Source organism: Oncorhynchus tshawytscha, linkage group LG27 (assembly GCF_018296145.1).
Source record: "Oncorhynchus tshawytscha isolate Ot180627B linkage group LG27, Otsh_v2.0, whole genome shotgun sequence".
Classification (NCBI taxonomy): domain Eukaryota; kingdom Metazoa; phylum Chordata; class Actinopteri; order Salmoniformes; family Salmonidae; genus Oncorhynchus; species Oncorhynchus tshawytscha.
Genome location: NC_056455.1, coordinates 15,736,977 through 15,764,854, shown reverse-complemented (window position 1 = coordinate 15,764,854; position 27,878 = coordinate 15,736,977). Strand labels below are relative to the sequence as shown.

Below are 27,878 nucleotides of genomic sequence, written 5' to 3'. Positions count from 1 at the left end.
CCAGTAGCCTGTAGCAAAATGGGTTATGGTAATATTTGCTCAAGATGCAAAATATTTATTATATTCCATGAGAAGAGGTGGATTCCTGACATGGGGCACCTTGTCCAACTTTCATTTCCCCGTGTGTGATTCCCCTTTTAGTCACTAGGGAGAGACCTTTCAACATGGAAAACAGCTGGTTGACTCCGGGTCCAACAGCAGTCAAACAGGCAGGGGCAGACAGCCGCAGTCATCCTCACCAACCGCACGCCGATCTGCGGATCACATCGTCCACGGGATGGATAACGACATCGCCGAACCGGACCCATCCCGGCAGCGCAATGGTGTCGTGGAAGGGCTTTATGGAGAATTCACGGACTCGCTCAACGCAAAGGTCAGATATTCTGTGAGTTTGACTGAGAGTGCTCTCACTATTCAAAAGATCTCATCGTCACCTGGACAGGATGAGGTGGTTTTCCATTTAGCTGACTGTCTTGGCTGCCTGGCTTATAAAGTGGAGGACGAAGCGGATGTTGGGGCGTTCTTTACAGCCTATTTCTACCCGTTCAAGAGGCGATGGATAAGCACAGGCATGGCCCGGCAGAAAGTAGAGCAGTGCTTTCGGGTCGCACTGGTCCAGGACCCTCTCACTAATCTTCAAGAAGCAGAGAGATGGGCGCGTGCCATCAGAGAGGCTTCTATCCGCCAGATACCCCGACGACATGGTGAGAAGCAAGGCTGCATAATTGAAATAAAACAGTTGTTTCTATCTGGTATAGTTATGTTTGATGAGGGCGTAGGTTCTAATTTAATTTAGCCAAACAGCATCAAACTTTAGGCTCTTTATATGGATAACCTGAAAAGTCTGTCATCATTGCCATATACTGTGGGTCTATATGTTTCCTCATTTATTTAGGAGGAATTGTATACTCTGCCCAGGGACATGGGGCTTATAAATTCAGTTCAAAATGTGAGGGTAACTTTCCATCACCTTTATCCCATACTGCACCTAAGGTCCAGTAATTCACAACCTGCTTACTCGGTTTCTATAGAATAGGATAGGCTTAAGTGCCAACTGACTGGGTAAGCTTGGAGAAGGAAATAGAATGTCCTGGAAATGGAATGTTGTTCCTCTCTCACACCCAAGAACCAGCATTACCTGCTGTGGGAGGATGACTGCCAGGTACCCTTCTCAGGGTGAAATCATTTGCATAGATTTGCAACTGTGAAATTTCTGTATAATTTGTCAGGGGTAATTAAGTCATCCCATAAGCAACATTGCTGAACCCAAGTACTCAAGTGATTGAACTCATCGTTTTTCAGCTAATGGTGTTATGCAGGTTGTCTTGGATCAGGAAAAACCTTATTACAATACAACCGTATTCAAATGCCTGCTTTTGAAATCTTCGGTCCATGTCATAGACTTAGGTCCATGTGCAGAGACCCAACTGACCCTACTGAATCTGTTCTGAACATGAAACAGAGTGCTGCTGATGCTAATTACCCAGTTATCACTCACTTAGGAGATCATTTAGTGTGGATGAAGTTGCCACAGGGAGAGCCATATGCAAAATATTATGCTGACATTCTGTCAAAATATCACACATTATTTTGAATTGAGTTTATCCAAGTTATTGCTACAAGATGAAATGTCTCACATTAATATGTGCTTCATTAATTTGCATTATTAGATTGGTTTTATTGGTTTATTCGGATCCCCATTAGCTCTTGCGAAGCAGCAGCTATTCTTCCTGGGCTCAACACAAAAACATAGAACATGACAAGGAACAAAACACTGATACGCTGATAGACAAGAACAGTCACACAAATAAGATAGGAGTGCATGTGCCAAGGGCCTAAATAGGCAGAATGTAAGGGAATTTCCATCTGAATAAAAGGGAGAGCTGTCGAGGATATAGTCAATCATAAATCTATTCGGTTTAAGTTGCAACAAGGAGACACCCTCCCGCATAGAAACATAAAAAATGTCTAACGGTCCTTCTCTGAGAAGGCCCTTATATATTAATCAGATATTCTCTAAACATCAGCCCGAGAGCCTTGTATGAAGTCAAAATAAAAGACAGTGACTTTGTCAGCTGCTACAGAATCACACAGTGTTCATAATGTCATTCTGTGCCCAGTCCTTGTTTCCTCAGTAGCTCTGGCGTCAATCACTATCGAACGATATGAGAACAATCCATAACATTCAGTGACAGGTCTAGTGACCATCAACCCCTACACAAATGAGTATCATAAATAGAGCACTGGAAATCATGTATTACAGAACGAGAAAACATATACAGTGTACATATGCTAAGCATTGTGTTAATTATCTTAACTGAATATCAACTTTATTCATCTTAAATATTCCCCATTACACAGAGTGAAGATAATTGTCCATAAAACAGGGATGCCTGCCTATTATCTGCTTAGGGGCCCATGCTTAGGGGCACTCTAGACCCCTCAGTGGCATAGTTCTAGAGGAAACAGATATTTGATTTGGCAGTGACGGATTTGGAATGTTGGTTGCCAGAAATGGAGTCAGGTGTTGGCGGAATAAGGAATGAGGTCGCCCCGTGAATTGCCCTTTAGGTGTCCAAGGCAACTGAGACAAGGGTCTTTGTGTGAGTTGCACCTTAGGCCTGGAGCCAGCAGGAGTTGGAGTTTCAGAGCTTTGCCAAGAAGACAGATGGTAACCTGACCTGAGAGGTAACTGGTAGCATTCTCTCTGGCCTGCTGGACTTCAAAAGCCAGCAAAGAACATTTATAAAATGTCAATTTGCACATATTAATGAAGTGTCTATCGATAGCCACTGATGATAAGCCATTGAAATGCTAACAATTGATGAACTGTGGCATGACTCAGGATTCCTGCTCTAGTACAAGAAGGCTTCTCCATCTGTAGTACAGTGCCTACTGCATAATGCAATGATATCATTAATTGATACGTTTTTTTTAGCATTCAAGATTCGGGCCAGACAATAATACAGTATTCAACAGAATATATTATGTATTTTAAATGAGTAATGGGACGCTAATAGATGCAACAAAATATGCCACATTAATTCCTTGTTCTAGAGCAGGGGTGTCAAACTCATTCCATGGAGGGCCTAGTGTCTGCAGGTTTTTGTTTTGCCTTTCAATTAAGACCTAGACAACCAGGTGAGGGGAGTGACCTTAATGTATGAAAATCAGAGGGACAGAGGGTGTATGAAAGTCAGAGGGACCGACTAATCCCTGTTCTAGAAGGTGTATGAAAGTCAGAGGGACCGACTAATCCCTGTTCTAGAAGGTGTATGAAAGTCAGAGGGACCGACTAATCCCTGTTCTAGAAGGTGTATGAAAGTCAGAGGGACCGACTAATCCCTGTTCTAGAGGGTGTATGAAAGTCAGAGGGACCGACTAATCCCTGTTCTAGAGGGTGTATGAAAGTCAGAGGGGCCGACTAATCCCTGTTCTAGAGGGTGTATGAAAGTCAGAGGGACCGACTAATCCCTGTTCTAGAGGGTGTATGAAAGTCAGAGGGACCGACTAATCCCTGTTCTAGAGGGTGTATGAAAGTCAGAGGGACCGACTAATCCCTGTTCTAGAGGGTGTATGAAAGTCAGAGGGACCGACTAATCCCTGTTCTAGAGGGTGTATGAAAGTCAGAGGGACCGACTAATCCCTGTTCTAGAAGGTGTATGAAAATCAGAGGGACCGACTAATCCCTGAAGGGATATTTATGTTAATTCATTTCATTTTATCTGGTGATGCAGCTGGATAGGTTGGATTAAGAAGGCAATTGCTTTTTTTGCTGTAAGGTTAATGTTTAGGGAAAGCTATCAGACACTTTCAGTGCGTAATACCACATCATTTTGTTGAAACTGTAGATGCTAGATATTCCTTTAAAAAAAAAGTATATTGTGGTTCAATCACAGCTTGACTGGGTAAGAACTGCACAGTGTGTGTTTAAGTATCTGCAGTCTAGCATTCAGTTCTTGTCACAGCCAGGTCATAACTGACTGAATGAGGCGTAAATAATGAAATCCTCAAACAAATCCTCAAACAATGTGATGTACCTTTGCACATCAAAGGCAAAGGTATCCTGCTATTCTGCTATTTGCAATGCTTAGAGGTACCATGAAATGAATGTCTGCATTTTTTACTTTTGACAGTCTTGACTTTCACGAAGGTAAAAAGTTTTCAGTGTGAACTTAAACGACTAAAACCAGATATGAAGTATGTAGAAAAGATAATGGACCTATATATTTTTCAATAAGATCATCTTTGATAACTAACAATCACTAAAATAAAAACTCTGTGAGAATCTAAAATTCAAAAAATGTTATGGCCCTCGTTTATTTTGTTATAATGTTTGAGTCACTCAGACAGCATAAGAACATGACATAAGCCATGGCAAAATGTATAAAATTGCAGGAAATTAGCTTTAAAACTTCAAAATGTTGTCTCTCTGTGTGTGTTCCACAGAGAGGGTATGTATCTGTCACTGTGATATCACCCTACGGCCCAATGCTCTGCTGGCGCCACAGTGTCTCTCAGTGATGGAGACAAGAGCTGAACGGTGCCCCTGCTACATCAGTGGCCTCTCACCCCAGCCAGGATGTTCCCCCGGGGCCCTCATCTCCCTCTCTGCTCCCTCAGACAGGCCTGCCTGTGACAGGCTGTCAGGGCCCCTGGCTCTACCTCTGTGGGCTGGGTGTCTAACCCCCAACCCTAATCTTGGACTCACTCAAGCTTGTTTGCAGATATGCCAGCTATGTCTGAGTCATGGAGGTAGTGTTACACCTTGGGGACACCTGAGACAGCATTGTCTTTTGTTTTCCTCAGTGTTCTGGCTAGTTTTCACTTATATTGATGTGTTAAAGCAATAATGCAATAGTGTGTGGACATAATGAGATATATTATGTTCTAAATTCATGTGTTTGGTAATACTATATTTATTGCTTTAGTAGTAGATTGATTATACACAACAAAGTTTATCAGTTAATCAGTTCCGTTAATTTGATCCCGGCCTCAGTACTTTGTTAGTACTCACACTTACTCAGCCACCCCACCTCTCTGTTTATCCTTTTCCTCAGAGAAACACACACACTAGCTTGCTTGTCAGACAGCCCTTCAGCATGAGTCAGGGTCACATCTGCCCACAGGCCCTTAACCACAGCCTCACACACACACAACCTAAAAGGTTGTTTCCACAGAAATGACTATGGGCAGCATGTTACAAAATATGACTTAGGGAATGGGCATCAAAGCTTTAATTATTATATCAAAAACAAGATTGAGCTGGCTCTTCATTTAGGGTCCTCACTGTTTCTGTAACCAACTGAAACAGAAGCCCTGTTCATACCTAGTTCTAACATGCGCCTTGTGTCCTGAACTTGTCAGTATTCTGATTGTGCCCACATTTTTAGACAGGTGTAGACGATGAAAAGACACATTGTGATTTGATTGTAATCAGATCTTCCTGAGGTAGTCAGGCACGGATTGTGTCTGGATATCAGTCAAGTGTAAACAGATCTCCAATGGTCAAACTATTTCAATTATCATTATACCAGCCTCAAACATCATTGACAGATACCACCATTGATTTACGCCACCAGTAATTGTCTTAAAATAAATACATTCATGTTATTTTGAAAGAATATCTGTCAAATAATTTGTTTACAGGGAGGCACCAGCTAATCTGGTCACAATGCGGACACAGTGAACGGATAAGAGACACATTTTAATACAATGTGTAGACACGACAAACCTTGATCACATTGGATCATATTGATCAGATCACATGTTAGCGCAAGGTGTAAACAATGCTATAATGAACCCTGTATGACTGCTACTGAAACCTTTGTAACTATCAAGCTCTGATAACCAACTTCAATTCGGATAGCTTTGCTTTCGTGCTGTATCCATGTGAAGGAGTTTTTTTCCTGTGATATGTGAAACACAGAGCTATACAGTATTTCTAGTTGCAGTCCATAGGTGCACAAACGTACACTTCTTTTAATGTCAACTCAATATGTTTTCCATACCCAAGATAAACCTAATAATGATAACCAGTCTTTGACTGATTAGATCACCTGTGAGAACACCTCTTATTGACCAAGGAACCATGGAAATGCTTCCTCGACATATACTCTGAGGCTTCTGGGAGCTGAAGCAATGGGAGGCCCTATATTTGAAAGTAACGTTACCAAGTTAATGAGTAGACTAACGTCTAGATTGCGTCTTTAGTTTTAGCCCCAAGCAACCATTAATGTACTGCTACAGGAGACTGAAGTAGTCAGGAGACAGGAAACACAGCAGAATACAGCAGAGCATGATATTGCTTACATGGAAATATCTCATGTTCTGTGGTGGTAAAGGCGGTGCTGAATTCCTACTCACAAGCTGTCAGGGGAGGATGTTAAACCGCCTCTGTATTTGAGGCACAAGGACTACAGCATTGGCTTTGACCCCTGAGGAGGCAGCGATTGTTCTGTCATCCCTGAACTGTTTTATTGAAGCCTTTATTTGGCTCATTGTATTGAGAGCATTTTATAGAGCTCATTTAACCTCACTTGAGTGGAAAAACGGACCCTAAAAGTTATGTACCATTGTGTCTGAAAGACATGTAGTCATAGCCTTTTGTGTATAAAAGCCACATTGTGTAATGTGAAGAAAAAAATACAATGTCAACCCTTTGTATGAATGGGGAAGAGTTAGCAAGACTGTGTTTTGATACTGTCTTAATACTGCTCTTTCTGATGGTTTCACACCTCACTTTGAGATATTTCGGTACCTCTGCTGTCCCTGCACAGGAGCCAAATGAGTAGGAGGTGCCACTCCAGGTCAGCCGGCTGGTAATTGGATTTCTGGGCAGGGACAGGGGAGGCCAGACGGCACTGGGCATGAACCAGACAGAGGGGCCTTGTGTGGAGGGACAGTGGCACAGCAGGGTAAGGGTGTACTGGTGCCAGTCCTGTTGGCATGAAGCTACAGGATGGGATTTACAGGGCAGCGTGATAGCTGTTTCACTGCTCCCAGGGGTCCAATTAGGCCCATGGGACCGGTCCCAATGCCCAGCAGAACCGGACTCACACTCACTGGTGGGTAGTTGCTACCGCATGTGGCACATGCAGGGTTCAGAGGATAATGCTCAACTGCCAACCTTGATCCGGTACTGATAATGTCTGACAGGGTTAATTTGCGTCTGAAGTACTACTCATAACCACAAACAAGTGTAATCTCTGTAAAGATGACCCCAATTAGTCGATTGGTCGATTGTTTTGTCGATAGGCTGTTGCTTGACCAAGATTTTTTTAGTAGTGGCAAATATATATTTTTTGAATTATGTGGACTAATCCATTCTGAGGCCGCAGGGATGGCAGACCACAGTATCACCAATAGCACATTTACCGTTAATTACCATCATTTCTCATTTGGAATGTTTGTTTAGTTATGGTAATTTATGTTAATACATTCAATATCTTGTCATAATTCCAGGTCCTGGGTGGCACAGCGGTCAAAAAGCACAGAGGCATCACATCACAAGCACTGAGGCATTACTGAGGCATCACTACAGCCCGGGGTTCGATACCAGGCTGTGTCACAACCGGCCGTGACCGGGATGGGAAGGTTTGACTGGTGCGGCTTCCCTTGGCTCATCGTGCTCTCCTTGTGACACTCCTTGTGACAGGGCCAGGCGCCTGCAAGCTGACTCCGGTCATCAGTTGAACGGTGTTTCCTCTGACACATTGGTGCGGCTGACATCCGGGTTAAGTGAGCAGTGTAATAAGAAGTAGGTGGCCAGATGGGTCATGTTTTGGAGGACCTTCGCCTCTCCCGAGCCAATTGAGGAGTTGCAGAGATGAGCCAAGGGACCTAATTTGGGGAGAAAACAGGGTAAACAAAATATGCTAGTGACCATACCGCCTGTTCAGGGTCGGGCCTGGTTAGTACTGGGACAGGAGATCCCAGATACCAGGTGCTGTAAGCTAAAAACTATATTATTATTACAGTCTCACCAAACATTGTTGGCAGAGTGCACAAGCTAAGTTTTGGTTTATTTCATTCCATTTCCGAGCTGTCAATTTATTCACTGTCTTTTATTTGAAGCGCTCCTGTCAAGCTTGAGCAAGTACATGCACCTGATTACACATAGAAGTAGGCCTAGGCTACATGGCCTGCGCGCAAATGTAGACCTATAAATGTGCCCATTTGGGGATCTGATACTATTTCTGATTGTCTTAACTCACCATCACTGTGGAGCTTCTCAAAGTCATTTTTCCTTCACCTCAAACAGCAAATAAAGAAAGTCTGTTTTTACATCCATTGAGAATGCCAATAGTTCCTTAATGTAGCCTAATTGAAAAATTCACTCCCTTTTGATAACCACTCAGCATGAAAGGGTGAAAAAATCTCAGGCTCTGATCCAGTTGTAACATCATAAAATAGGCCTGCCTGATTACTTCTTATCCCTTGCGCAAATAGCCTACAGCTGTGTCTGTTTGGAAAACTCTGAGAGCCCAGGATATTTTTACATATTGGCAATGGCAATAGAAGTAATTTTTTTATTTTAATAATTGTCATTTAGATAGAATTGTGATTAACTACATGACATTGATTTTGAGACAAGAGGACTTTAATATAAATTAAATTAAACTGTTCCATGAATATGTGCATATGAAAATCATAACTGGCACGCAGATCAGGAGAAATGGTATGATAACTTGGCACTCCAAATGGAAAAGGCTGCCAACCGCTGGTGTATTCTATTACTGGCAACTTCAGGAGCATAATGGCAGAATCTGCGAAGCCCAGCAGCAGCGAGAGGAGGAGGGTCGGGTCAGGAACAGGTTAGGCTTATTGATCTCTGGCTTCCTCTTCAGTAATTTGTGTGTCTTCATTTTTAATCGCAGTGCTTAAAGCATCAGACAAGCTAAGTAGCCTGCATATAGTTGATTTTATTCAAACATAGGGTGTGTCTATAAATGGAAAAATAGATGTTTGTAAATTTGGAACAATCTATTGGTCGAAAGAACAGACTCTCGACTAAGATTTGTTTTTGTCGGGGACAGCCCTAAATCTCTCTTATGATTTACTATGGCCTCTGAGAAGACAGTGTCCCCTGTGCAGAAAGACAAGGGCATCTATAGTAACTACAGTATCAGAGGCTAGGAGTTCATCCTGAGTTAAAAATTACTGTCTCTGAAATTATCTCTCATGGCGCTCTGCAACATCTGAACAAGTTCTTCCAGCTTTGAATTATTCCGTTGGTTTCTGGTAATAATTCTAAAGATAACCAGACAGATCATAACAGAGTAGCATTATTCAAGAAATTCTCTGGTACTTTTGTATACTTTTTAGCCAGTAGTTCTGAAAGTAGCACTCATGAGCCAAAAGTGGTCCCCGAAAATTGTGTTACCTCACTTATGTGCAGATATGTGCACCACGTCATTGCTTTCTCTCTCGCTCTGCTCTGTGTGCATCTTGCTAGCTTTCACTCAAATTGCGAGGGGCTGAAGCTCATTGGCTGGAACTCAAATTGCTAAGGGGCTGGCCCACCTGTGGGGAAATGTAGGGAAAATAGCGCAGCACAGAAAAACTGTGGCTTTCAAACTAGGGATTTGTGGCTAATTTAGGCAAAACTGCAGATTGACACATCCAGCCCAAAGCGGGAGGTTTAAAAAATACTTAGTATTCGCCAAAGTTCTGGAGCATATCTTCAACTTCAACATTAGGGGAATGACTTGAGGTGGCATATGTTTTGTTAGACTTACATTTCTGGGGGAAAATAAGTGGGTCACAAAAACAATAACGTCAAGCACCATCTGTGAGTGAATGGTGTCACTGCCCTTGGCATCACTGTTTAATGCTATTTTTTTAACACTGTTTTTCTGCCAAGGGATCTAGAGGGTAGAGACTCCTTTCATAACCTGTTTGACATGTCTGAGATTGATGTCAGAAAAACATTTTGGAAGACAATGGAGAGTCACATGATTGATGTTTCCTTGATACTAGAAAATTTAGTGGAGCAATTCTTCCCTTGACAGCTTGAGAATACCAACTCACAAACTATTCCTTCTTCCCTCTTCTGTTTATCTACATCTCTCACTCTATTGCTCTCTTTTTTTCCTATTCTCTCTCTCTCTCTCTCTCTCTCTCTCCTCTCTCTCTTTCTCTTTCTCTCTCAGATGTGAAGTATTATGAGCTACGGCGGCCCTGCAGGGTCATGGTTCTGGTGAACCCCCAGAGTGGGCGGGGCCAGGCTCTCCAGCTTTTCTCCGGGCAAATCGAGCCCATGCTCACCGAGGCTTCAGTCCCCTACACATTGGTCATCACTGGTCAGTCCCATACACACACTGGTCAACACTCAGTCCCTTACACACCTACCTGCTTGAACCCTATTATCTCACTGCCCTGATTGCATACACACACACATGCACACGCGCACACACGCACGCACACACACACAGTGTTTGACTCTGCACTGCCTTGTTGGATCCCCTGCTCCCAGTATTATATACTCTCAACTGCTTTTCACTAACAGTAGCAATGAGTTCAAAGTCACTGAACTCTGCATAACCTTTCACTGAATAAAAGTCAGGTATCTTTGAGCAGCAGGAACAATCCAAGGAGCCAGAAAGACTTTTAAAAATCACTTCAGCTACACATTAACTCCACCACCTATACTTCACCATCACCCAGTATAGCTGACAAGAAACTATCTCTGCCAGCGTTACAAACCATCACCAAGACACCTATGAGTTGTTCAATGCCTTCTTAATCTTTGAAACAACTGAAAAAGGAGAGAACAGAGAGAGAGGAGAAAGAGTGAGTTCAGTCCCAGGGGACATGGGGAAGGTTAGCATCTGCATGGTGATGAAAAAAGGCAGGCTAATTACCGACGTTCGGCGTGACGATGCTGGGAGCTGGGGCTGGGAGAATATGTGTCACCAGAGGCTCGCTCAGCTAGCACTGCTTCCCCTGCCCTGCCTGGGTACTGTAGCTAGCCTGTCTGAGTGGATTAACCAGCACGACCTCCCTGCCCTGCCTGGGTACTGTAGCTAGCCTGTCTGAGTGGATTAACCAGCGCCACCTTGCTGCCCTGCCTGGGTACTGTAGCTAGCCTGTCTGAGTGGATTAACCAGCGCCACCTCCCGCTGCCCTGCCTGGGTACTGCCTGGGTACTGTAGCTAGCCTGTCTGAGTGGATTAACCAGCGCCACCTCGCTGCCCTGCCTGGGTACTGTATCTAGCCTGTCTGAGTGGATTAACCAGCGCCACCTCGCTGCCCTGCCTGGGTACTGTAGCTAGCCTGTCTGAGTGGATTAACCAGCGCCACCTCGCTGCCCTGCCTGGGTACTGTAGCTAGCCTGTCTTAGTGGATTAACCAGCGCCACCTCGCTGCCCTGCCTGGGTACTGTATCTAGCCTGTCTGAGTGGATTAACCAGCGCCACCTCGCTGCCCTGCCTGGGTACTGTATCTAGCCTGTCTGAGTGGATTAACCAGCGCCACCTCGCTGCCCTGCCTGGGTACTGTAGCTAGCCTGTCTGAGTGGATTAACCAGCGCCACCTCGCTGCCCTGCCTGGGTACTGTAGCTAGCCTGTCTGAGTGGATTAACCAGCGCCACCTCGCTGCCCTGCCTGCCTCCACTTAGGGAATGGAGCCCTGCAGAACTATCATGTCACCTACTAGTCTATGCCAGAGGACTAAGGCACTCTGAGAGGATCGTCTTTCAGCGAGGGGGTGAATCTGGGGTTTTCTGTGGTGTGTGTTCATGTGCTTGTGTGCACCTGCATGTGTGTGTCTCCCTCAGAAACTGAGGGAGCTCATGTGGAAAACAGTTCAATGTTCAAGTAGCTATGTATTCAGGAACTGAGAGCAAAAAACGTTATATTGGGCAGGCGGTATCATCCTAACACAAAAGGGACCTTGGTTCATATCACATTAATAGAGAGTAGCTACCAAGCTATAGCTCATCAGAAGAGACGATTACGTAAAATTCAGAAAGTCAAGAGATGGTGAGGTAGCTCCTGCCTATGTGTGTTTGTGTGTGGCAGTGACCCTGTGAATAAGGAGAGGGCTGGGAAGTGCAGCCTCAGCCTCCAACCAGCAGTGCTGAGTCAGCCGCAGCAGCCTCCCTCTGCTTTTGCCTGATAGCACAGGACCACATCACTCCGCTCTCAGTCTTCCCATACATACCAAACAGCATGGACTTAAAGGAAACTCAGTGGGTGAGGGAGGGCTAGGGGACAGGTACATGAAGCCCCCAGGGAGGGATCAGTGGGATGGGAGAGAAAAGGGAGGAGGAGGAGAAGAGGGAGGGGTGGATGTAGTAATGTCTTCTGGTCATTTTTCAAACCTCAACACATACGGTAACTCAAGCAGAAAAGTAATGCCCTTGTGATGACAATGCCTCAACACACCCACAGGGACACAGGCATAGACACACACAATTGCAATAACAAACAAACACAGTACTGCCTTTAGCAGAGCTGATATTTGCTGCAGAACACAAGTCTCAGCTGGCAGAATGGTGCTAGACAGTGTGCTTAGGGGGGATCCAATAAGACCCCCTGCAGCACGACTGTCCCAAGGACATCTCCAATAAAACTCCACTAAACAAACAGAGTCGGCCCCAGTCGTCACATCAACTATCACAGCAGTGGCAGATGTTTGCACTAAGGCCTGCTGCTTTGAAGACTGCCATCGGCCAGTTGAATAGCCACTGCACGGTCTAATGATATGTATGGACTGATAGAGGGAAATTGAATCCCTTTTCTCTCCCATCCCACTGATCCCTCCCTGGGGGCTTCTGGTGAAGGGAGGCCATCTCTCGGACCTTATTCTCGCTCTCTTTCCTCCCTCCTTCTCGCTGTCTCTCTCTCTCATGGCGTTTCTCTCTGTCTCCCATAGAGCACCAGAACCATGCGAGGGACCTGGTGAGAGAGACTGATCTGTCACAGTGGGACGCTCTGGTCATCCTGTCAGGAGACGGGCTGCTGTTCGAGGTGCCAAAAGTATAGACACTGCATGAACACATTTCCAGCTTAGCTAACTTGTCTAAAGTTTCCCTAAGACTGTTTGAATAAGCAGTGGGGTTTGTGGGGTACAACTCTCAGTTGGAGGGTCATGGCCTGATGCTGTTTGTGTGTGTTTGCCTGTCCGGTCAGGTGTTGAATGGTCTTCTGGAGAGAGAGGACTGGGAGGAGGCCATCCAGACCCCACTGGGCATCTTACCAGGGGGCTCGGGCAACGCCCTGGCAGCCTCTGTCCACCACTACACTAAGTAAGTCCACTAATGAGACATTTAAATGGATAGAGTACAGTAGAATGGAAAGCAATAGGAAAACTGGCCTGGACAAGGTGATTTATCCATTTTCTATGGATGTAATTATCTGACTGGGCAGATTAGGCACATTTCTCGAGAGACAAGGGAGAGAGATAGTGTCTGCTTCAGCTTTACACTTCATAAAGTCCAAGGAGAGTCATTATTTGACGGTTGCTGATAGCTACTTTTAATGGAGTGATGTAATGGATTCTAGAGCAACTGGAAATTCAGTGGACTACTACTGAGGTAGTGTCTGGACCGCTTTTATTACTGCTGTTTGTGAAATATGAGCCCCCTAAATATACAACGTCAACAGAAAAACAACAACAAAATACACAGCGAGTAGTATAACATCAGATATCTATCACAGTTGAATAAAGCTTTGCAACCTATGAACAACCCTAACCCTAACACCCCTGTTCAACCCAAACCAAGCTAACCCTAGCCACACCATTACCCTAGCCACAACCATTACCCTAGCCATAACCATTACCCTAGCCATAACCCTAGCCACAACCATTACCCTAGCCACAACCATTACCCTAGCCAAAACCCTTACCCTAGCCACATCCCTTACCCTAGCCACATCCCTTACCGTAGCCACAACCCTTACCCTAGCCACATCCCTTACCCTAGCCACAACCCTTACCCTAGCCACATCCCTTACCCTAGCCACATCCCTTACCCTAGCCACATCCCCCCTAGCCACAACCCTTACCCTAGCCACAACCCTTACCCTAGCCACAACCCTTACCCTAGCCACAACCATTACCATAGCCACATCCCTTACCCTAGCCACAACCCTTACCCTAGCCACAACCATTACACTAGCCACAACCCTTACCCTAGCCACAACCCTTACCCTAGCCACAACCATTACCCTAGCCACAACCATTACCCTAGCCACAACCCTTACCCTAGCCACAACCCTTACCGTAGCCACAACCCTTACCCTAGCCACAACCCTTACACTAGCCACAACCCTTACCCTAGCCACAACCCTAACCCTAGCCACATCCCTTACCCTAGCCACAACCCTTACCCTAGCCACAACCCATACCCTAGCCACATCCCTTACCCTAGCCACAACCCTTACCCTAGCCACATCCCTTACCCTAGCCACAACCCTTACCCTAGCCACAACCCATACCCTAGCTTCATGTCCACACCCCAGTTCAACACTAACCCCGTTATCTTACAGTCAGACAGTGAAGATGGTTATGTTTAAAGTACTGTAACTGTCCAGCGTTTCCAGATCTCTATGAAAGATGACCTATAATTAATTACAATATGAGTTAAATAGTGTTCCTTCCAAAAAAAATGTAATTAAGAATGTTAAAAACAGCTTTTCTGTGTTGGAATGGTGTGGGCATACCCCAACAACAGAATGGTGTGGGTGTACAGTGTACCGGTCATTAAAAATATGAATGTGAGTAAACTGCTGATTGGTCAGCTCATCCTCCTCAGGAGTATGACAATGGCAAGCATTTTTGAAACAGTCACTTTTGAGTTTTTCTCCTAGTTGTACTTTGGCCACAAAAATGAGTATAGGACAAGTCAACAACATTATTTGGGTTTTTTTTTTTTTTAATTTTTACTTGGCAAGTCAGTTAAGAACAAATTCTTATTTTCAATGACGGCCTAGGAACATTGGGTTAACTGCCTATTCAGGGGCAGAACAACAGATTTGTACATTGTCAGCTCGGGGATTCGAACTTGCAACCTTCCGGTTACTAGTCCAACGCTCTAACCACTAGGCTACCCTGCCACCCCGGTATGTGTTAACAGAATATGAATTTAAAAGTGAGATTTTCACTGGACAGATACTTTAAAACAATGGGATTAGGATTTAACCATTTTGTGGACATGAACCTAGGGTTATGGCGAGGGTTAGGGTTACTGCTGTAAGTACAATGTATTACCATTCTAGAGTTAGGGTTAGGGTCATTACTTTTAAGTGAAGGAGTAGCTCCGGCTCAATTGAACCACAGACTGATACCTAACTGCCTCAGTCTACTGTGAGCTGACTGCTACTCCCTGCAGGTCTCCCCCGGCCTGGGGTAAGGAGCTGCTGCTGAGCTGTGGCTTCCTGCTGTGTAAAGGCCTGGTAACTCGGCTCGACCTGGTCTCTGTCCACCTGGCCTCCAGCCAGCGCATCTTCTCCTTCCTCTCCCTGGCCTGGGGCTTCGTGGCCGACGTCGACATCGAGAGCGAGAAGTACCGCCTCGTTGGCCCCATGCGATTCCTGGTGGGTACGCTGATGCGCCTGGCCTCCCTCAAGGTATATCAAGGTAGGCTGGCATATCTGCCTGCTCCTCCCTTCACACCCCAGAACTCCTCCCTCTGCTCCTCTCTACCCTGTGGGCCCAATAGCTCCCCCAATCAGAACTCTCGCCACAACCACATCACAAACTCCAACCACAGCACAAACTCCAACCACAACACCGCCCACAACTCCTCCAACATTGCCATCACAACCATGAGGACCGAGCCCCAACCAGTCAACCAGAAGGGGCCTCCTGACTCGCTCCTAGCAGACCTGGAGCAGCCGGTGCCTGATCATTGGACAGTAGTGAATGAGGAAGACTTTGTACTGGTATTGGCCATGTTCCAGTCCCACTTGGCTGAGGACCTGTTTGCCGCCCCTGGGGCCGCAGCAGACGACGGCTTCATCCACCTGTTGTATGTGCGTGCAGGCATCTCCAGGCTAGCTCTGCTCACACTCTTCATGGCCATGGAGAAGGGGGGGCACCTGGCTATTGGCTGCCCACACCTTGTGTATGAGAGGGTGAAGGCCTTTCGCCTGGAGCCTCTGTCCCCCGAGGGAGCGATCACTGTGGACGGGGAGATGGTGGAGTACGGGCCAGTACAGGCCCAGGCTCATGAAGGAATCGCCAGGCTCATCTCAGGCTGAGAATCTACTCGGAGAGTTTGTCCTCCCCACAGCTCTGACTTCTCGCTGCCTTTCTTACTCTGTCTACTGTATATACAAAGTGCCAAAGACATTATATCAGCCTTTGGAAAATCACCCCTCTTTTTTTCTACAGATACATTCAGTATCTATCTCTGTGTCCTGTTGTTTAGAGATCCCTCCCTTTCCTCTCCATGCTTCATTCAGGGTCAAAGCCATGGATGTTCTTGCAGCTGGCTGGTCTCAGCTAAGAGTGTGTGTGTATGATAGTGTTTTGTGAGCGGTGTGTTTAGTAGGGAGGGGCCCATGGCTGTGGAGTACCTTGTGTACACTTATTAGTGTGACACAAGTGAAGAGAAGCATATTCTTCTGTCCCGCGAGGATGTGGCAGGCAACCAGCTCTACGCCCGCTATCTAGCCCCGGGGTAATCATTCTGTGGAGGATGAGACACAGGCCTGACATGAAGGCCTTCCCCCCTCAGGATATACTGTTCGAGTCATGGATGTAGGTTCTCTATGGAGAAGCACAATGTTGGAGAATGCAGCATTGTAAACCTCCACCAATGATATTAGGTTACTCTTCTCCCTCTCACCAGTGAAAACCTCTCCTTTACCTCTGTGTTTAATGGATGGGGTGGAAGGGGTTAGGTGCTAGTGAGGTCGTGTTAAAGCAGCATGGAGGTTCAGGAACCTGGCCAGCTGAGGTTACCTTCTTATATATCTCGCCTGTCTCCTACCCTGCTGCTGCTGCAGCTCAAACCAACATGCTTCATGGACCACCTTCTTCCTGACACACACACACACACACAAACACACAGGCTTGACACTCCCTTTCAGATCTGGAGCACTCAGTAAGGAGGGGGATGGTCTCGTCTGCTACATATGACCCCTTCTAGCTGTGTTATGGTTGTACTCCCTTCTCCTTCACAAGATGTTGGAGCCATCAGCACCTAATGTGTCCTTATTTTGAAGCTTTATGAGTGAATGAAAAATACTAGCAGATAGAACTACAAGCAGTTGAAGATACAGCACCATTGTTGATTTTTATGAACGGTTTTATTGTAGATAAAATAATATACATATTTTTGTTGTTTTCTGTCCAAGCACACACTAAGAAGGGAAACATGGTTTTGCACTACGCAGCACTGCATGGGTCAGTGGGTTTTGCACATTGATTCGATCAATAAGAGTTGGAGCGACCAGGCCAGAGTGCTGCGCTCTCTACTGGGGCCTTTTTCTTGTCGGGTGGAGATGAGGAGCATTAGTGCACAGGAGCATTAGTGCACAGGAGCATTAGTGCACAGGAGCATTAGTGCACAGGAGCATTAGTGCATTGGAGCATTAGTGCACTGGAGCAGAGACAAGCGCAAATGTGAGCATTATCATCAGTTCTACTCGCACCAGTTCATGCCAGGTCGGGTTCACCCCAGAGATATAACAATTACTGGTTTAACTAATCCTAGAGCACACACTTGGTTTGGTTTGACTCAAAATGTCATATGGGTGGAAGGGTTTTAATGTACTGTATAATGAATCTAAAAGGATGCTTAAAATGACTCTACCTGAAGGTATGCTGACTGCAGATGTAACATTAACTTCTCCCATTCTGATTTCAATCTTCCATGTCTGTGCCTGTACCTGACTTTGATATGCCTTTAGATAAATACAAGTTTAAGTTTCATTTGTCACATGCACAACATGCTTAACTTGAAAGCCCTACCCAACAGTGCAGTATTATATACCTCAGGTACGGTAGCTCATGCTAGACTGTGTATACTGAGTATATATATATAAGTATAATAAAAAAAATAAACAAGGGGGAAAAACACAAGAAAGAAGAGAGGAAGCTATATACAGCGTCAGTGCCAGTACCAAATGTACAACGTACAGAGATACTGGAGTTTTGAGGTAGATAGGAAAATGTAGGCAGGGATTAAGAGAAAGTGCCTGGAAGCAGGATAAATCATTTATTATAATAATATTAAAACATAATGTATGGTACATTTTACCCCATACATACCTATCTACCTACCTAATCCTCATTTGTCAGGCTCTGCTGGGGGTGTTGACAAGGTCATAGACCATGCATACACAAGTTTAAGCACATATCCAAATTGAGAGATTAGCTATGCAAATTATTTCAATGTGACCCGTTCTGGGACACCTCACTGCTCTTTATGCAGTGGGAGGGGTCCCCCTAGTGGATTTACCTTAACCAGTCAATGCAGTGCAAGTGGTGGAAGTTCTGACAAAGTACTTGCACATTTGTTTCTGTGGTACAACAGTAGTACTGTATAAAATCTTATGATAGCTCACTTTCATTCTTTGTATGTTTGGTTGCATTGATTCACTAGCATACTGGTATCCAGGTTATGAAAACAATTACGAGCCATTTTGAATTCAACTACAATCACTTCATAATCAATTCCTAATCATATTTCCATCTGAATATCAAAAACCTGCATTTGAATCACCTCAGGTACGGTAGCTCATGCTAGACTGTGTATACTGAGTATCATCTCTCCTCAACCAAACAGACAAGCGGACATCCATTGCTGACCCTGGCTGACCCTAGTGACTGTTATGTAATATGTACAAAAAACAACCGGTCTCAACACATCTGAGTGGAGTAATTGCAATTGTGTTGAACTACTGTTATCTTCTCTGTCCTGTACCCTTGGCTGGTAGGGTGGACTGTGGAGTGACTACATCATAGTACTGTTATTAATATTCAAATACTGCTGTAGTCTTCTCATTGCATTTATGTCATTTTTTATGTCATCATTACCGTGTAGGAGAGAGATCTATATTTTTCCAGTTTCATTTAGTAAGAACCACAACTAAAATACATGAATCATGCTGTATCGACTGTCTGAATGGTAATAAAATCCCCAAATTCTTCAAGAGTTCTGTCTTGTTCATAATTAGCAGCCATCTTTTCCAGAGAGCATCAACAATGTTAATAGTTTTTATATAAAGTGAAAATGATCACCACATGGTTAATATTGTCCATTACAGGTGTTGTGTATTTGAGGGTGTATTAAAGTTATGCTTTTAGGACCAGACTAATCTTATCTTTATGATAGCAGTGTTCCAATGTCAGTACTGCTGACAGCTTCTCTACCTCTAACCATGGATACCCATTCTAAATATCCACCTGTTGAGAGAGTAACCACTAAATAATATCATTTGTTGGCCTATACTAAGGAGACCGGTATAGAGAACCTGGCTGGAGCAAGAGTTGACCACAATTACTCCATGCCTACTCCATGCCTACTACTCCCAAATATACAGGAGAATATCCACTTTGCCATGTGTCAGTCAAACTCAAGGGATGACGATAGAAGCTAATACGCCGAGTTGTGGAAACAACTTCTATAATCTGTCACGTGACATAGTAATAGTCACTGGCTTTATAATGAAGAGGTGGACGTCTTTCAGGGCACGCAAGAAAGAGAGGAGGGAGGAGATAAAGAGAGGGTGAGATAAGACAATAAGGCAGGTAGAGAGTGTTCGGATGAGATTGCATCAGGTAAGTAAAGCAACGTTATTTTCAGTTACAGTGCTCTTGTCGGTTACCATATAATTTCAGAGTATCTGCATATGAGTATCTGCACATGACGACAATCAAATATCGAGGAAAAAACATATTGTAAATGCATTACATTCAGTGTGTTAATTCTCTATTCTGTGTTACATTAATTCTTTAGGCAATTAATAAACAGGTTGTCACAACACTGCCATTTGTGCGTAAAAGCAGCTGACCTCAGGTCGCTTAATTTCTGGTTCTAGTTAATTGCTCTCCACTCTCCCTCGCTCCAAATTCTAATATTTAATTCATGAGCACCGACGTCGTACTATTCATATTCTAAATGGTAAAATGACTCACATCTACATGGACCACATCCTATAAATACGGATTATACTCCCTCTTGGTCATCTGTGCACAGGCTGACCCAACAAGAGGAGGAAACTGAAGATTAACCTTCGTGTAACAGCCAAGAGAGAAGAATTGTGCAAACAAACAACAATAGAAGGAACAGAAGAATATCGAAGTAATCCAACTGGAGTTATAAAAATTGTAAAATGTCTCTAGTGGGCGCCCTGCCTTTCCTGAAACCGCGCCTATCCCCTTCTGTTTCTCCTGGGCGCCAAAGAAGACACACACTGCCAGCAAGCGAGTTCCGGCCGCTCAACACTCAAGATGCCATCAGCGTGTTCGAAATCGAGAAAGAGGGTAAGTTGTCCATTGATTCAATTATAAATGTGTGTATGTATCATGTGTTATGCATTAATGGCACGAATATACAATGTATGAGCGTTATCAGGGGTTTCTCAAGTCACGCGTAAAACTCGTGCCAACAGCCTCTCCTTGGGCTTTACGCACGTTGACTGGGCGCGCTAGTCTGTCTCTTCCTTTCCATAACACTTTGTATTAATTTTTATAGGTTTAATGCACTGATACGGATCCGCCTTGGCACTCTTAAATACAGTGAGTCCAAAGATGATGAAAACGTGTGTCTCTCTTTTCCTCCGCCAGCCTTTATCTCTGTGTCAGGAGACTGCCCGCTCCACCTTGATGAGGTGCGTCATTTCCTCATGCTGTGTCCAGAGCTGTCCATGGGCTGGTTTGAGGAGGGGAGACTAGTAGCCTTCATCATTGGGTCCCAATGGGACCAGGACAGACTCACTCTAGTAAGACACCTTCTATGATGTTATATAATTTCCTATTGATTCATAGGTCATTTACTCTATATCTTACTGTGTTTTTATTAGCTCACTGATAGTTTTTCGAAATCAGGTGCTCTGTATCACATCACTGTACATATTATTGAATTAACTCTACTTGAGCTACATTTGCATTTTCCTTTGCTGCAGGACGCCCTAACTCTTCACAAGCCCAAAGGTTCCACAGTTCATATCCATGTGCTGGCGGTCCACCGGACCTTCCGGCAGCAGGGCAAGGGCCCTATCCTGATGTGGCGCTACCTGCAGTACCTACGCTGCCTGCCCTATGTGCGCCGTGCAGTGCTCATGTGCGAGGACTTCCTGGTTCCCTTCTACCAGAAGTCTGGCTTCAAGGTGCAGGGCCGCTGTTCCATCACGGTGGCATCACTGACCTTCACAGAGATGCAGTACCCTGTGAGGGGCCATGCCCTGATGCGGCGCAACAGTGAAGCTATTGGTTTTCCTCAGACTGCGTTATTATTGGAGAAACAGACTCAGAGGTTTGAGTCTGTGTTATTATTGGAGGAACCGATTCAGAGGAGTGAGACTGCATTGTTATTGGAGGAACAGACTCAGAGGACTGAGCCTGAGCCTGCTGATGTGTAAATATTTTTTTACTGAGTAAGATATTAGATTCCTGCTGTACATATCAACTATGATGTAAAATAAAGTGATGTAAACATTTACATTTATATCTAAGATGGTAGTCTAAAGTGCACACTATACATGACCAATGCAGGGAGTCTTTAAGCTTTATTACAATGTTTTAATTTCAGATACCTAACGTTAGTTAATATGTTAACTAGCTACATGCTAATGAATGTTAGAACAAATATTGTGTGACTTCTGTCTGTGTGAGATTATATTTTTACTGCAAATGTTCCCGTTTTATTTATTGTAAGTTTTGTCTGAAGGTTTGGGTTGCAAGCCCCCTCTTCTCTGACGGTATATGGACTGACGTCACTGACTACCAGGCTTTAGCAGCTCAACCGTGCCTCTTTATCTCTATTAGTGGGCATTAGGTATACTGTAAACGTCTGAGGATTTACAAGAGGATCCTTTCATTGGACTGCCAGTAGATCTAGTGACTTAACAAGCCCGTTTTCATACGATGAGAAAAGTAGGCTACATCCACACCAATTTGGATTAATCTGTTACTGAAACGGTTTGTCTATTCATTTCCCTTTGGGTCATATGTGCAGAGCGTTAATCAAACCATGTAATATCTTCTCTTACTCCACCAGAACCTGTCTTACCCTTGAAACCAATCATATCTTTAATAAATATGTTTTTGTACTGTTTTTGTTATTAAAAAATATAATAAAGATGATAATGTATTAACTTTCTGAGCATGTTCAATTTGGATGACTTCAGTATAATAATGATAATAATATAATTTATTCATAAGAATACACAACATCATATGCATACTTTGGCTGTGTTTACACATGCAGCCAAATTCGGATCGTTTGCCAAATTATTGGTCCAATAAGTGGGAAAAGATCCGAATTGGGCTACCTGTGTAAACGCAGCCTAACATTTGTCACGACCCAGAACTAAAGATTGCGTGAACATGGCCAGCTACTGGACAGGAAAGACTACTGGACAGCAGCTTTCAATCTATAGCTAGAGGAGTCCTGATATCTGAAGGCAACTTCAATCTACTTACGTTTACCTTTGATTCATTTCTTTCCATCTCTTTCTTTCCCCTCCTTGCCTCTTCTGACCTCACCCTTTCCCCGACCCCTCCCACTCACAAGTCAGGCAATACGCTTGACCTAATCCTTACTAGAGGCTGTTCGCCTACTAATCTCACTGCAACCCCCCTCCAGGTCTCAAATCACTACTTTGTTTCCTTTTTTTGTCTCCCTCTCCTCCTCCTCCCAACCCAATCAGCCCCTACCCAGATGGTCATGCGCCGTCGCAATCTTCGCTCTCTCTCTTCCACTACGCTATCCTCATCCATCCTATCATCTCTCCCTTCTGCTAAATCCTTCTCCCGCCTGTCTCCTGATTCTGCCTCTTGAACCCTACTTTCCTCCCTTTCCGTATCTTATGACTCGTACTGTCCACTTTCCTCCCGGCCGGCTCAGCCCTCCCCTCCAGTTCCATTGCTGAGAAAATCATTGCGAGCATACAGAGCAGGGTGAAAATCGAGGAAAGCTAAACTTACGGAGGACCTATCATCCTTTCACTCCCTCCTCTACATTTTCTTCCTCTGTATCCTCTTTGAAAGTCACTTTCATTCACTCCAAATTTCAAGCTTCTTTCTTTAACCCTAGGAAACTCTTATCCACCTTCTCCTTCCTCCTTAATCCTCCACCCCTTCCTCATCCCTCTCTGCAGACGACTTTGTCAACAACTTTGAAAACAAGGTTGATGACATCAGCTCCTCATTCACTCAGCCTAGTGAGTCTATTGATCCCACTGACACAGAACAACTACGCTACGCCTTAACCTCTTTCTCCCCTCTCTCTCCAGATAAAATCCTGAGACTAGTGAGGTCCAGCCACCTGACAAACTGCCCGATAAACCCATCCTGATCATCTCTGTGAAGACCTTCTCCCGTTCCTCACTTCCCTCATCAACTGATCCCTGACCACTGGCTGCCTCCCCTCTGACTTAAAAATGTCCAGAGTTGCTCCCCTCCTCAAGAAACCCTTGACCACTCTGACATCAAAAACTATAGACTGGTATCCCTTCTTTCTTTTCTTTCCGAAACAGTTGAGCGTGCTGTCTCTGACCAACTCTCTTGCTAGTTCTCTCAGAATGCCAGTCAGGCTTCAAGACAGGTCCCTCAATTGAGACTGCTCTCCTCTGTATCAGTGAGGCTCTCCTCACTGCCAAAGCTGACTCTCTCTCCTCTGTTCCCATCCTCCTCCTAGATCTGTCCACTGCCTTTAACACAGTGAACCATCAGATCCTCCTCTCCACCCTCTCAGGGCTGGGTGTCTCAGGCTCTGCACACTCTTAGATTGCATCCTACCTGACAAGCCGCTCCTACCAGGTGACATGGAGAGGATCTGTGTCTGCACCACATACTCTCACTACTGGTGTCCCCCTGGGCTCGGTTCGAGGCCCTCTCCTTTTCTCTCTATACACCAAGTCACTCGGCTCCATCATATCATCACATGGTCTCTCCTATCATTGTTATGCTGATGACACTCAACTACTTTTCTCCTTCCCCCTTCTGACACCCAGGTGGCGACAGGCATCTTTGCATGCCTGGCAGATATCTCAGCTTGGATGTCGGACCACCACCTCAAGCTAAACCTTGACAAGACGAAGCTGCTCTTCCTCACAAGGAAGGCCTGCCCACTCCAAGACATCTCCATCACGTTTGACAACTCTACGGTGTCCCCCTCCCATAGTGCAAAGAACCTTGGTGTGACCCTGGACAACACCCTGTTGTTCTCTGCAAACATCAAAACAGTGACTCGATCCTGCAGGTTCATGCTCTACAACATCCATAGAGTTTGACCCTACCTCACACAGGAAGTGGCATATGTCTTAATCCATTCACTTGTCATCTCCCGTCTGGACTACTGCAACTCACTGTTGGCTGGGCTCCCCGCTTGTGCCATCAAACCCCTGCAACTTATCCAGAATGCCACAGCCTGCCTGGTGTTCAACCTTCCCAAGTTCTCCCATGTCACCCCGCTTCTCGGCAGGCTCCACTGGCTTCCAGTCAAAGCTCATATCCACTACAAGACCATGGTACTTGCCTACAGAGCAGCAAGAGGAACTGCTTCTCCCTCCCTAGGCTATGCTCAAACCCTACACCCCAACCCGAGTGCTCCATTCTTCCACCTCTGTGGTTGTCACACCTAGCTACTTTAAGATGAATGCACTAACTGTAAGTGACAAAAATGTAAAGTGCAGGGGCTAACTTTTGACTCAAATTGAAAGTTACAGATTCTTATAGTTCCTGACTGTCAGTTTCGGTGAGGGTGAAATAGTCATAAAGCACTGACTGCCATATATTAGTGTTGTCTTTTTACATGAAGTGTATTATTAAACCTTCTTAAATTGATAATCTCTCTCAAGGTGGTATTTATTGGAGAGAAGGCAAAGCCTTCCAGAGTACATTTTTCCCAAATAAGGCATACTGTCACCCAGTCCGTCTTCATCCACAAATCTGCCAGGTGAACAACTGAACCCACACGGAAGGGTAAATCTGGCTCAAGGAAATAAACTCCCCTCACTCATTTATTTAGAACCAAATCTACAAAAGTAAGCTCAATTATAACATGATCCTATTTTTTATCCTAAAATTTTATCATGACAAATTCTTTAAATCCCATCTACAAAGGGGAGACAACCACCACCATACATGTCAACAAAGCCATGTAAACACTGCTATGGTGTGTTTGAACGAATTATTGCCACAGATTACCTAATTCCATCCTTTTGTTTAGAAATGTGTGCATTTCCCCTTGCTGCTCTGGATGTAATAGTGTTGGGATATTTTCTAGCCGTTAGTGAGGAGTGCTGCTGTACGATGTGTTTGCTGAGGTCACAGCAATGAAAGAAGGTCGACTCCCCCAGCCATCAGTGTTAGAAGCGTGAGCGGCACTAAATTGTATTAAATGAAAGACAGGTGTCAGTGATGCCTATTCATCCCAACAGTGGAAACAGAGTGGTGCAAATGCTTCCTCTTGTGTGCAGTGGACACAGGATCAGTGCCAAAGACCGTGGTATGGCATTATGGCAATAATCACACAGTAATACAAAAGGGCCTGCAATTACTATCGTCATTCATTATGCTTTGTTTACAATAACTGAAAACAACTTACTGTCACAACCTGATCTGTTTCACCTGTTTTTGTGCTTGTCTTCACCCCCTCAGATGTCGCCCATCTTTCCCATTATCGTGTATTTGTACCTGTGTTCTCTGTTTGTCTGTTGCCAGTTCGTCTTGTCGAGCCTACCCGCGGTTTTCCCATACTCCTGTTTTAGCTCTAGTCCCTGTTTTCCTGGTTTTTACCTTATTACACATTCCAGCACCGGTCTCCCGATCCCTTTATACCAACGTGACAGAATAATCAACCATCAAGGGAGACAGCGGGAATGGCCCATTCGACGACGCTGAGACTGGTCCGTCCGGCGCTGCCGCAACTTCAGCAGCTGCAACTGGGCCGTCCGACATCGCCACAGCTGGCCAGTCCTACAGTGCAACTTCAGGAGCCGCAACTGGTCCGTCCCTCCGCCGCAACTTCTGCAGCTGCATCTGGTCCTGATCGACCCACACTGCGTTCCTGTGATCATCCTCGGGGCCGGTGTCGTTGCACTGCTGGTGCAGCGCGTCAGGGAGGGGGTACCGTCACGGATCCCTCCAGAACTGTGTCATTACGCACACCTGGTCCCCATTCCCACTGATTGTAATTGTTTAAATGTGCCCTTTGGTTCACACCATTGGGCTGTCGATTATTGTTACAATGTCTGTTGGTCGTGTGAGTACCTGTGCTGTGTTTAGGATTTCGTGCTGCTTGTATTGTGCAGATTACGGGTTTCGTCCCATGTGGTATCACTGTGTGCGTGTATGTTATGGGTCTCACCCCGGTTTTCTTTGGGTTTCAACCCTGTGTTGCATATGTGTTTGTTTGGTCTTCATCCCCATGTCTCTACATGGCATGCTGTAATTTGGGTCAATAAAAACCCCTATTACGCATTCCTGCGCCTGTCTCCCGATCCCTTTATACCAACGTGATACTGTCTGCCATTCTGTACGTTTCGGACTCTGCTCTGGATTACTGACCTCTGCCTGCCCCGTTTTTGTAATACACTTTTGTTACTTCGAAATGTCTGCATCTGGGTCTCCTGAGTCGTGATACTTACTGTACTTTCATTGAGGTGGACGGACGATTCCATGCCACACCATCTTCCGTACTGCTAGTGAATGAGTGAGTTGTCGTCATAATGTACACCATAATTTGTGTCGTTTCAGTCATGACAGTTATTCAGACAGCATGGACAAACCAACAAAGTGGTCCCTTAGACCTTTGACTGCTGTTTAAAAGAACAGTATTATAATGATCAATCTGCCACCCAGGGCATTCAAGTTGTTGCTTGATGGATTTTTCTCAATTTTGGAAATTAGGGATCATCTACATCAGCATGGAACCAAGTCATTTCACCAACCGGTGCAAAATACAATAACATTTGGACCTAATGGACAAATTCCCCATTGTCAAATGCATTCTTCTCATAGCTAGGCTGTGTTTTGTAATCGCTGTTTTTAATCCCTATATAATTTTAACCAGTTATGGCACCAGGTCACTAATTTTACAACCTCATTTTATGACCCCACTTATAGGAGGGGGCCACTTCCTCCCCCAGGCAGGCTCATGTCCAGTAATCCCATAAAGCCCTGTATGTAACCAACTAATCTGTTTACTAGACATCCCATCAGAGGGGACTCTCACCAGTCCCCACAACACCTTTCACCTCTCACCAGGACAAGGGGAGGGACATTTACATCTGTAGATCCTTAATTACTGGCATAACGGCCCATTCCGGTTGGACACACAGCAGCACAGAAACTCTCCAGATTAAATCCACGGTTTATTGCATTGGCATGCTACCTTGTATGGTTCTGCCATCTCATGAGAATGTCAAAACACAGACATCCTCATGTTATGTGGTCACAGAAGTGAAATTGACAGTCGGCAGCACACTAAACACCAGGAAAGAGGGGGGCCACTGCCATTACTGAAAAGACAATACTATTCTTTGAAAGGCTTCCATTGAGTTCAATTTTTATTTGATTAGTTTTTTACTTTTTCTATTATTGTCACATTGTTTAGAGGTGAACATGCAAGCAAGAATGTCCTTGTACTGTGTACAGTACACCACAATGTGTTCCTGTCCATGTGACAAATAAACAACTTGAACTTCAACAATTACCACCATCATATAGGAGTAATCATTCACAGAGACCAATG

At 44.8% G+C, this 27,878-nt stretch overlaps 2 protein-coding genes across 4 annotated transcripts; both read left to right on the top strand.

Annotated features, from left to right (window-relative positions):
• The first annotated feature begins 194 nt into the window (after nucleotides 1–194).
• LOC112234610 (sphingosine kinase 2-like) lies at nucleotides 195–19,112 on the top strand. 3 transcript variants are annotated; one of them, XM_042307308.1, is made up of 7 exons: nucleotides 567–704; nucleotides 6,780–6,917; nucleotides 7,465–7,863; nucleotides 10,155–10,304; nucleotides 12,881–12,975; nucleotides 13,138–13,253; nucleotides 15,339–19,112. In XM_042307308.1, exons 4-7 carry the CDS (start codon nucleotides 10,193–10,195, stop codon nucleotides 16,207–16,209), a joined length of 1,194 nt encoding a protein of 397 aa, XP_042163242.1. In that variant the 5' UTR covers nucleotides 567–704; nucleotides 6,780–6,917; nucleotides 7,465–7,863; nucleotides 10,155–10,192; the 3' UTR covers nucleotides 16,210–19,112. The 3 variants fall into 3 exon arrangements, with proteins under 3 accessions (XP_024258587.2, XP_042163242.1, XP_042163243.1); XM_042307309.1 differs by lacking the exon at nucleotides 6,780–6,917 and having other exon boundaries at nucleotides 582–704; XM_024402819.2 differs by lacking the exons at nucleotides 6,780–6,917; nucleotides 7,465–7,863 and having other exon boundaries at nucleotides 195–704.
• A 480-nt stretch (nucleotides 19,113–19,592) lies between these two features.
• On the top strand, nucleotides 19,593–22,275 carry LOC112234611 (serotonin N-acetyltransferase-like). Its single transcript, XM_024402820.2, has 4 exons — nucleotides 19,593–19,738; nucleotides 20,157–20,443; nucleotides 20,747–20,901; nucleotides 21,085–22,275. The coding sequence occupies exons 2-4, from the start codon at nucleotides 20,293–20,295 to the stop codon at nucleotides 21,538–21,540; spliced, it is 762 nt and encodes a 253-aa protein (XP_024258588.1). The 5' UTR covers nucleotides 19,593–19,738; nucleotides 20,157–20,292; the 3' UTR covers nucleotides 21,541–22,275.
• The last annotated feature ends 5,603 nt before the right edge of the window (nucleotides 22,276–27,878 follow it).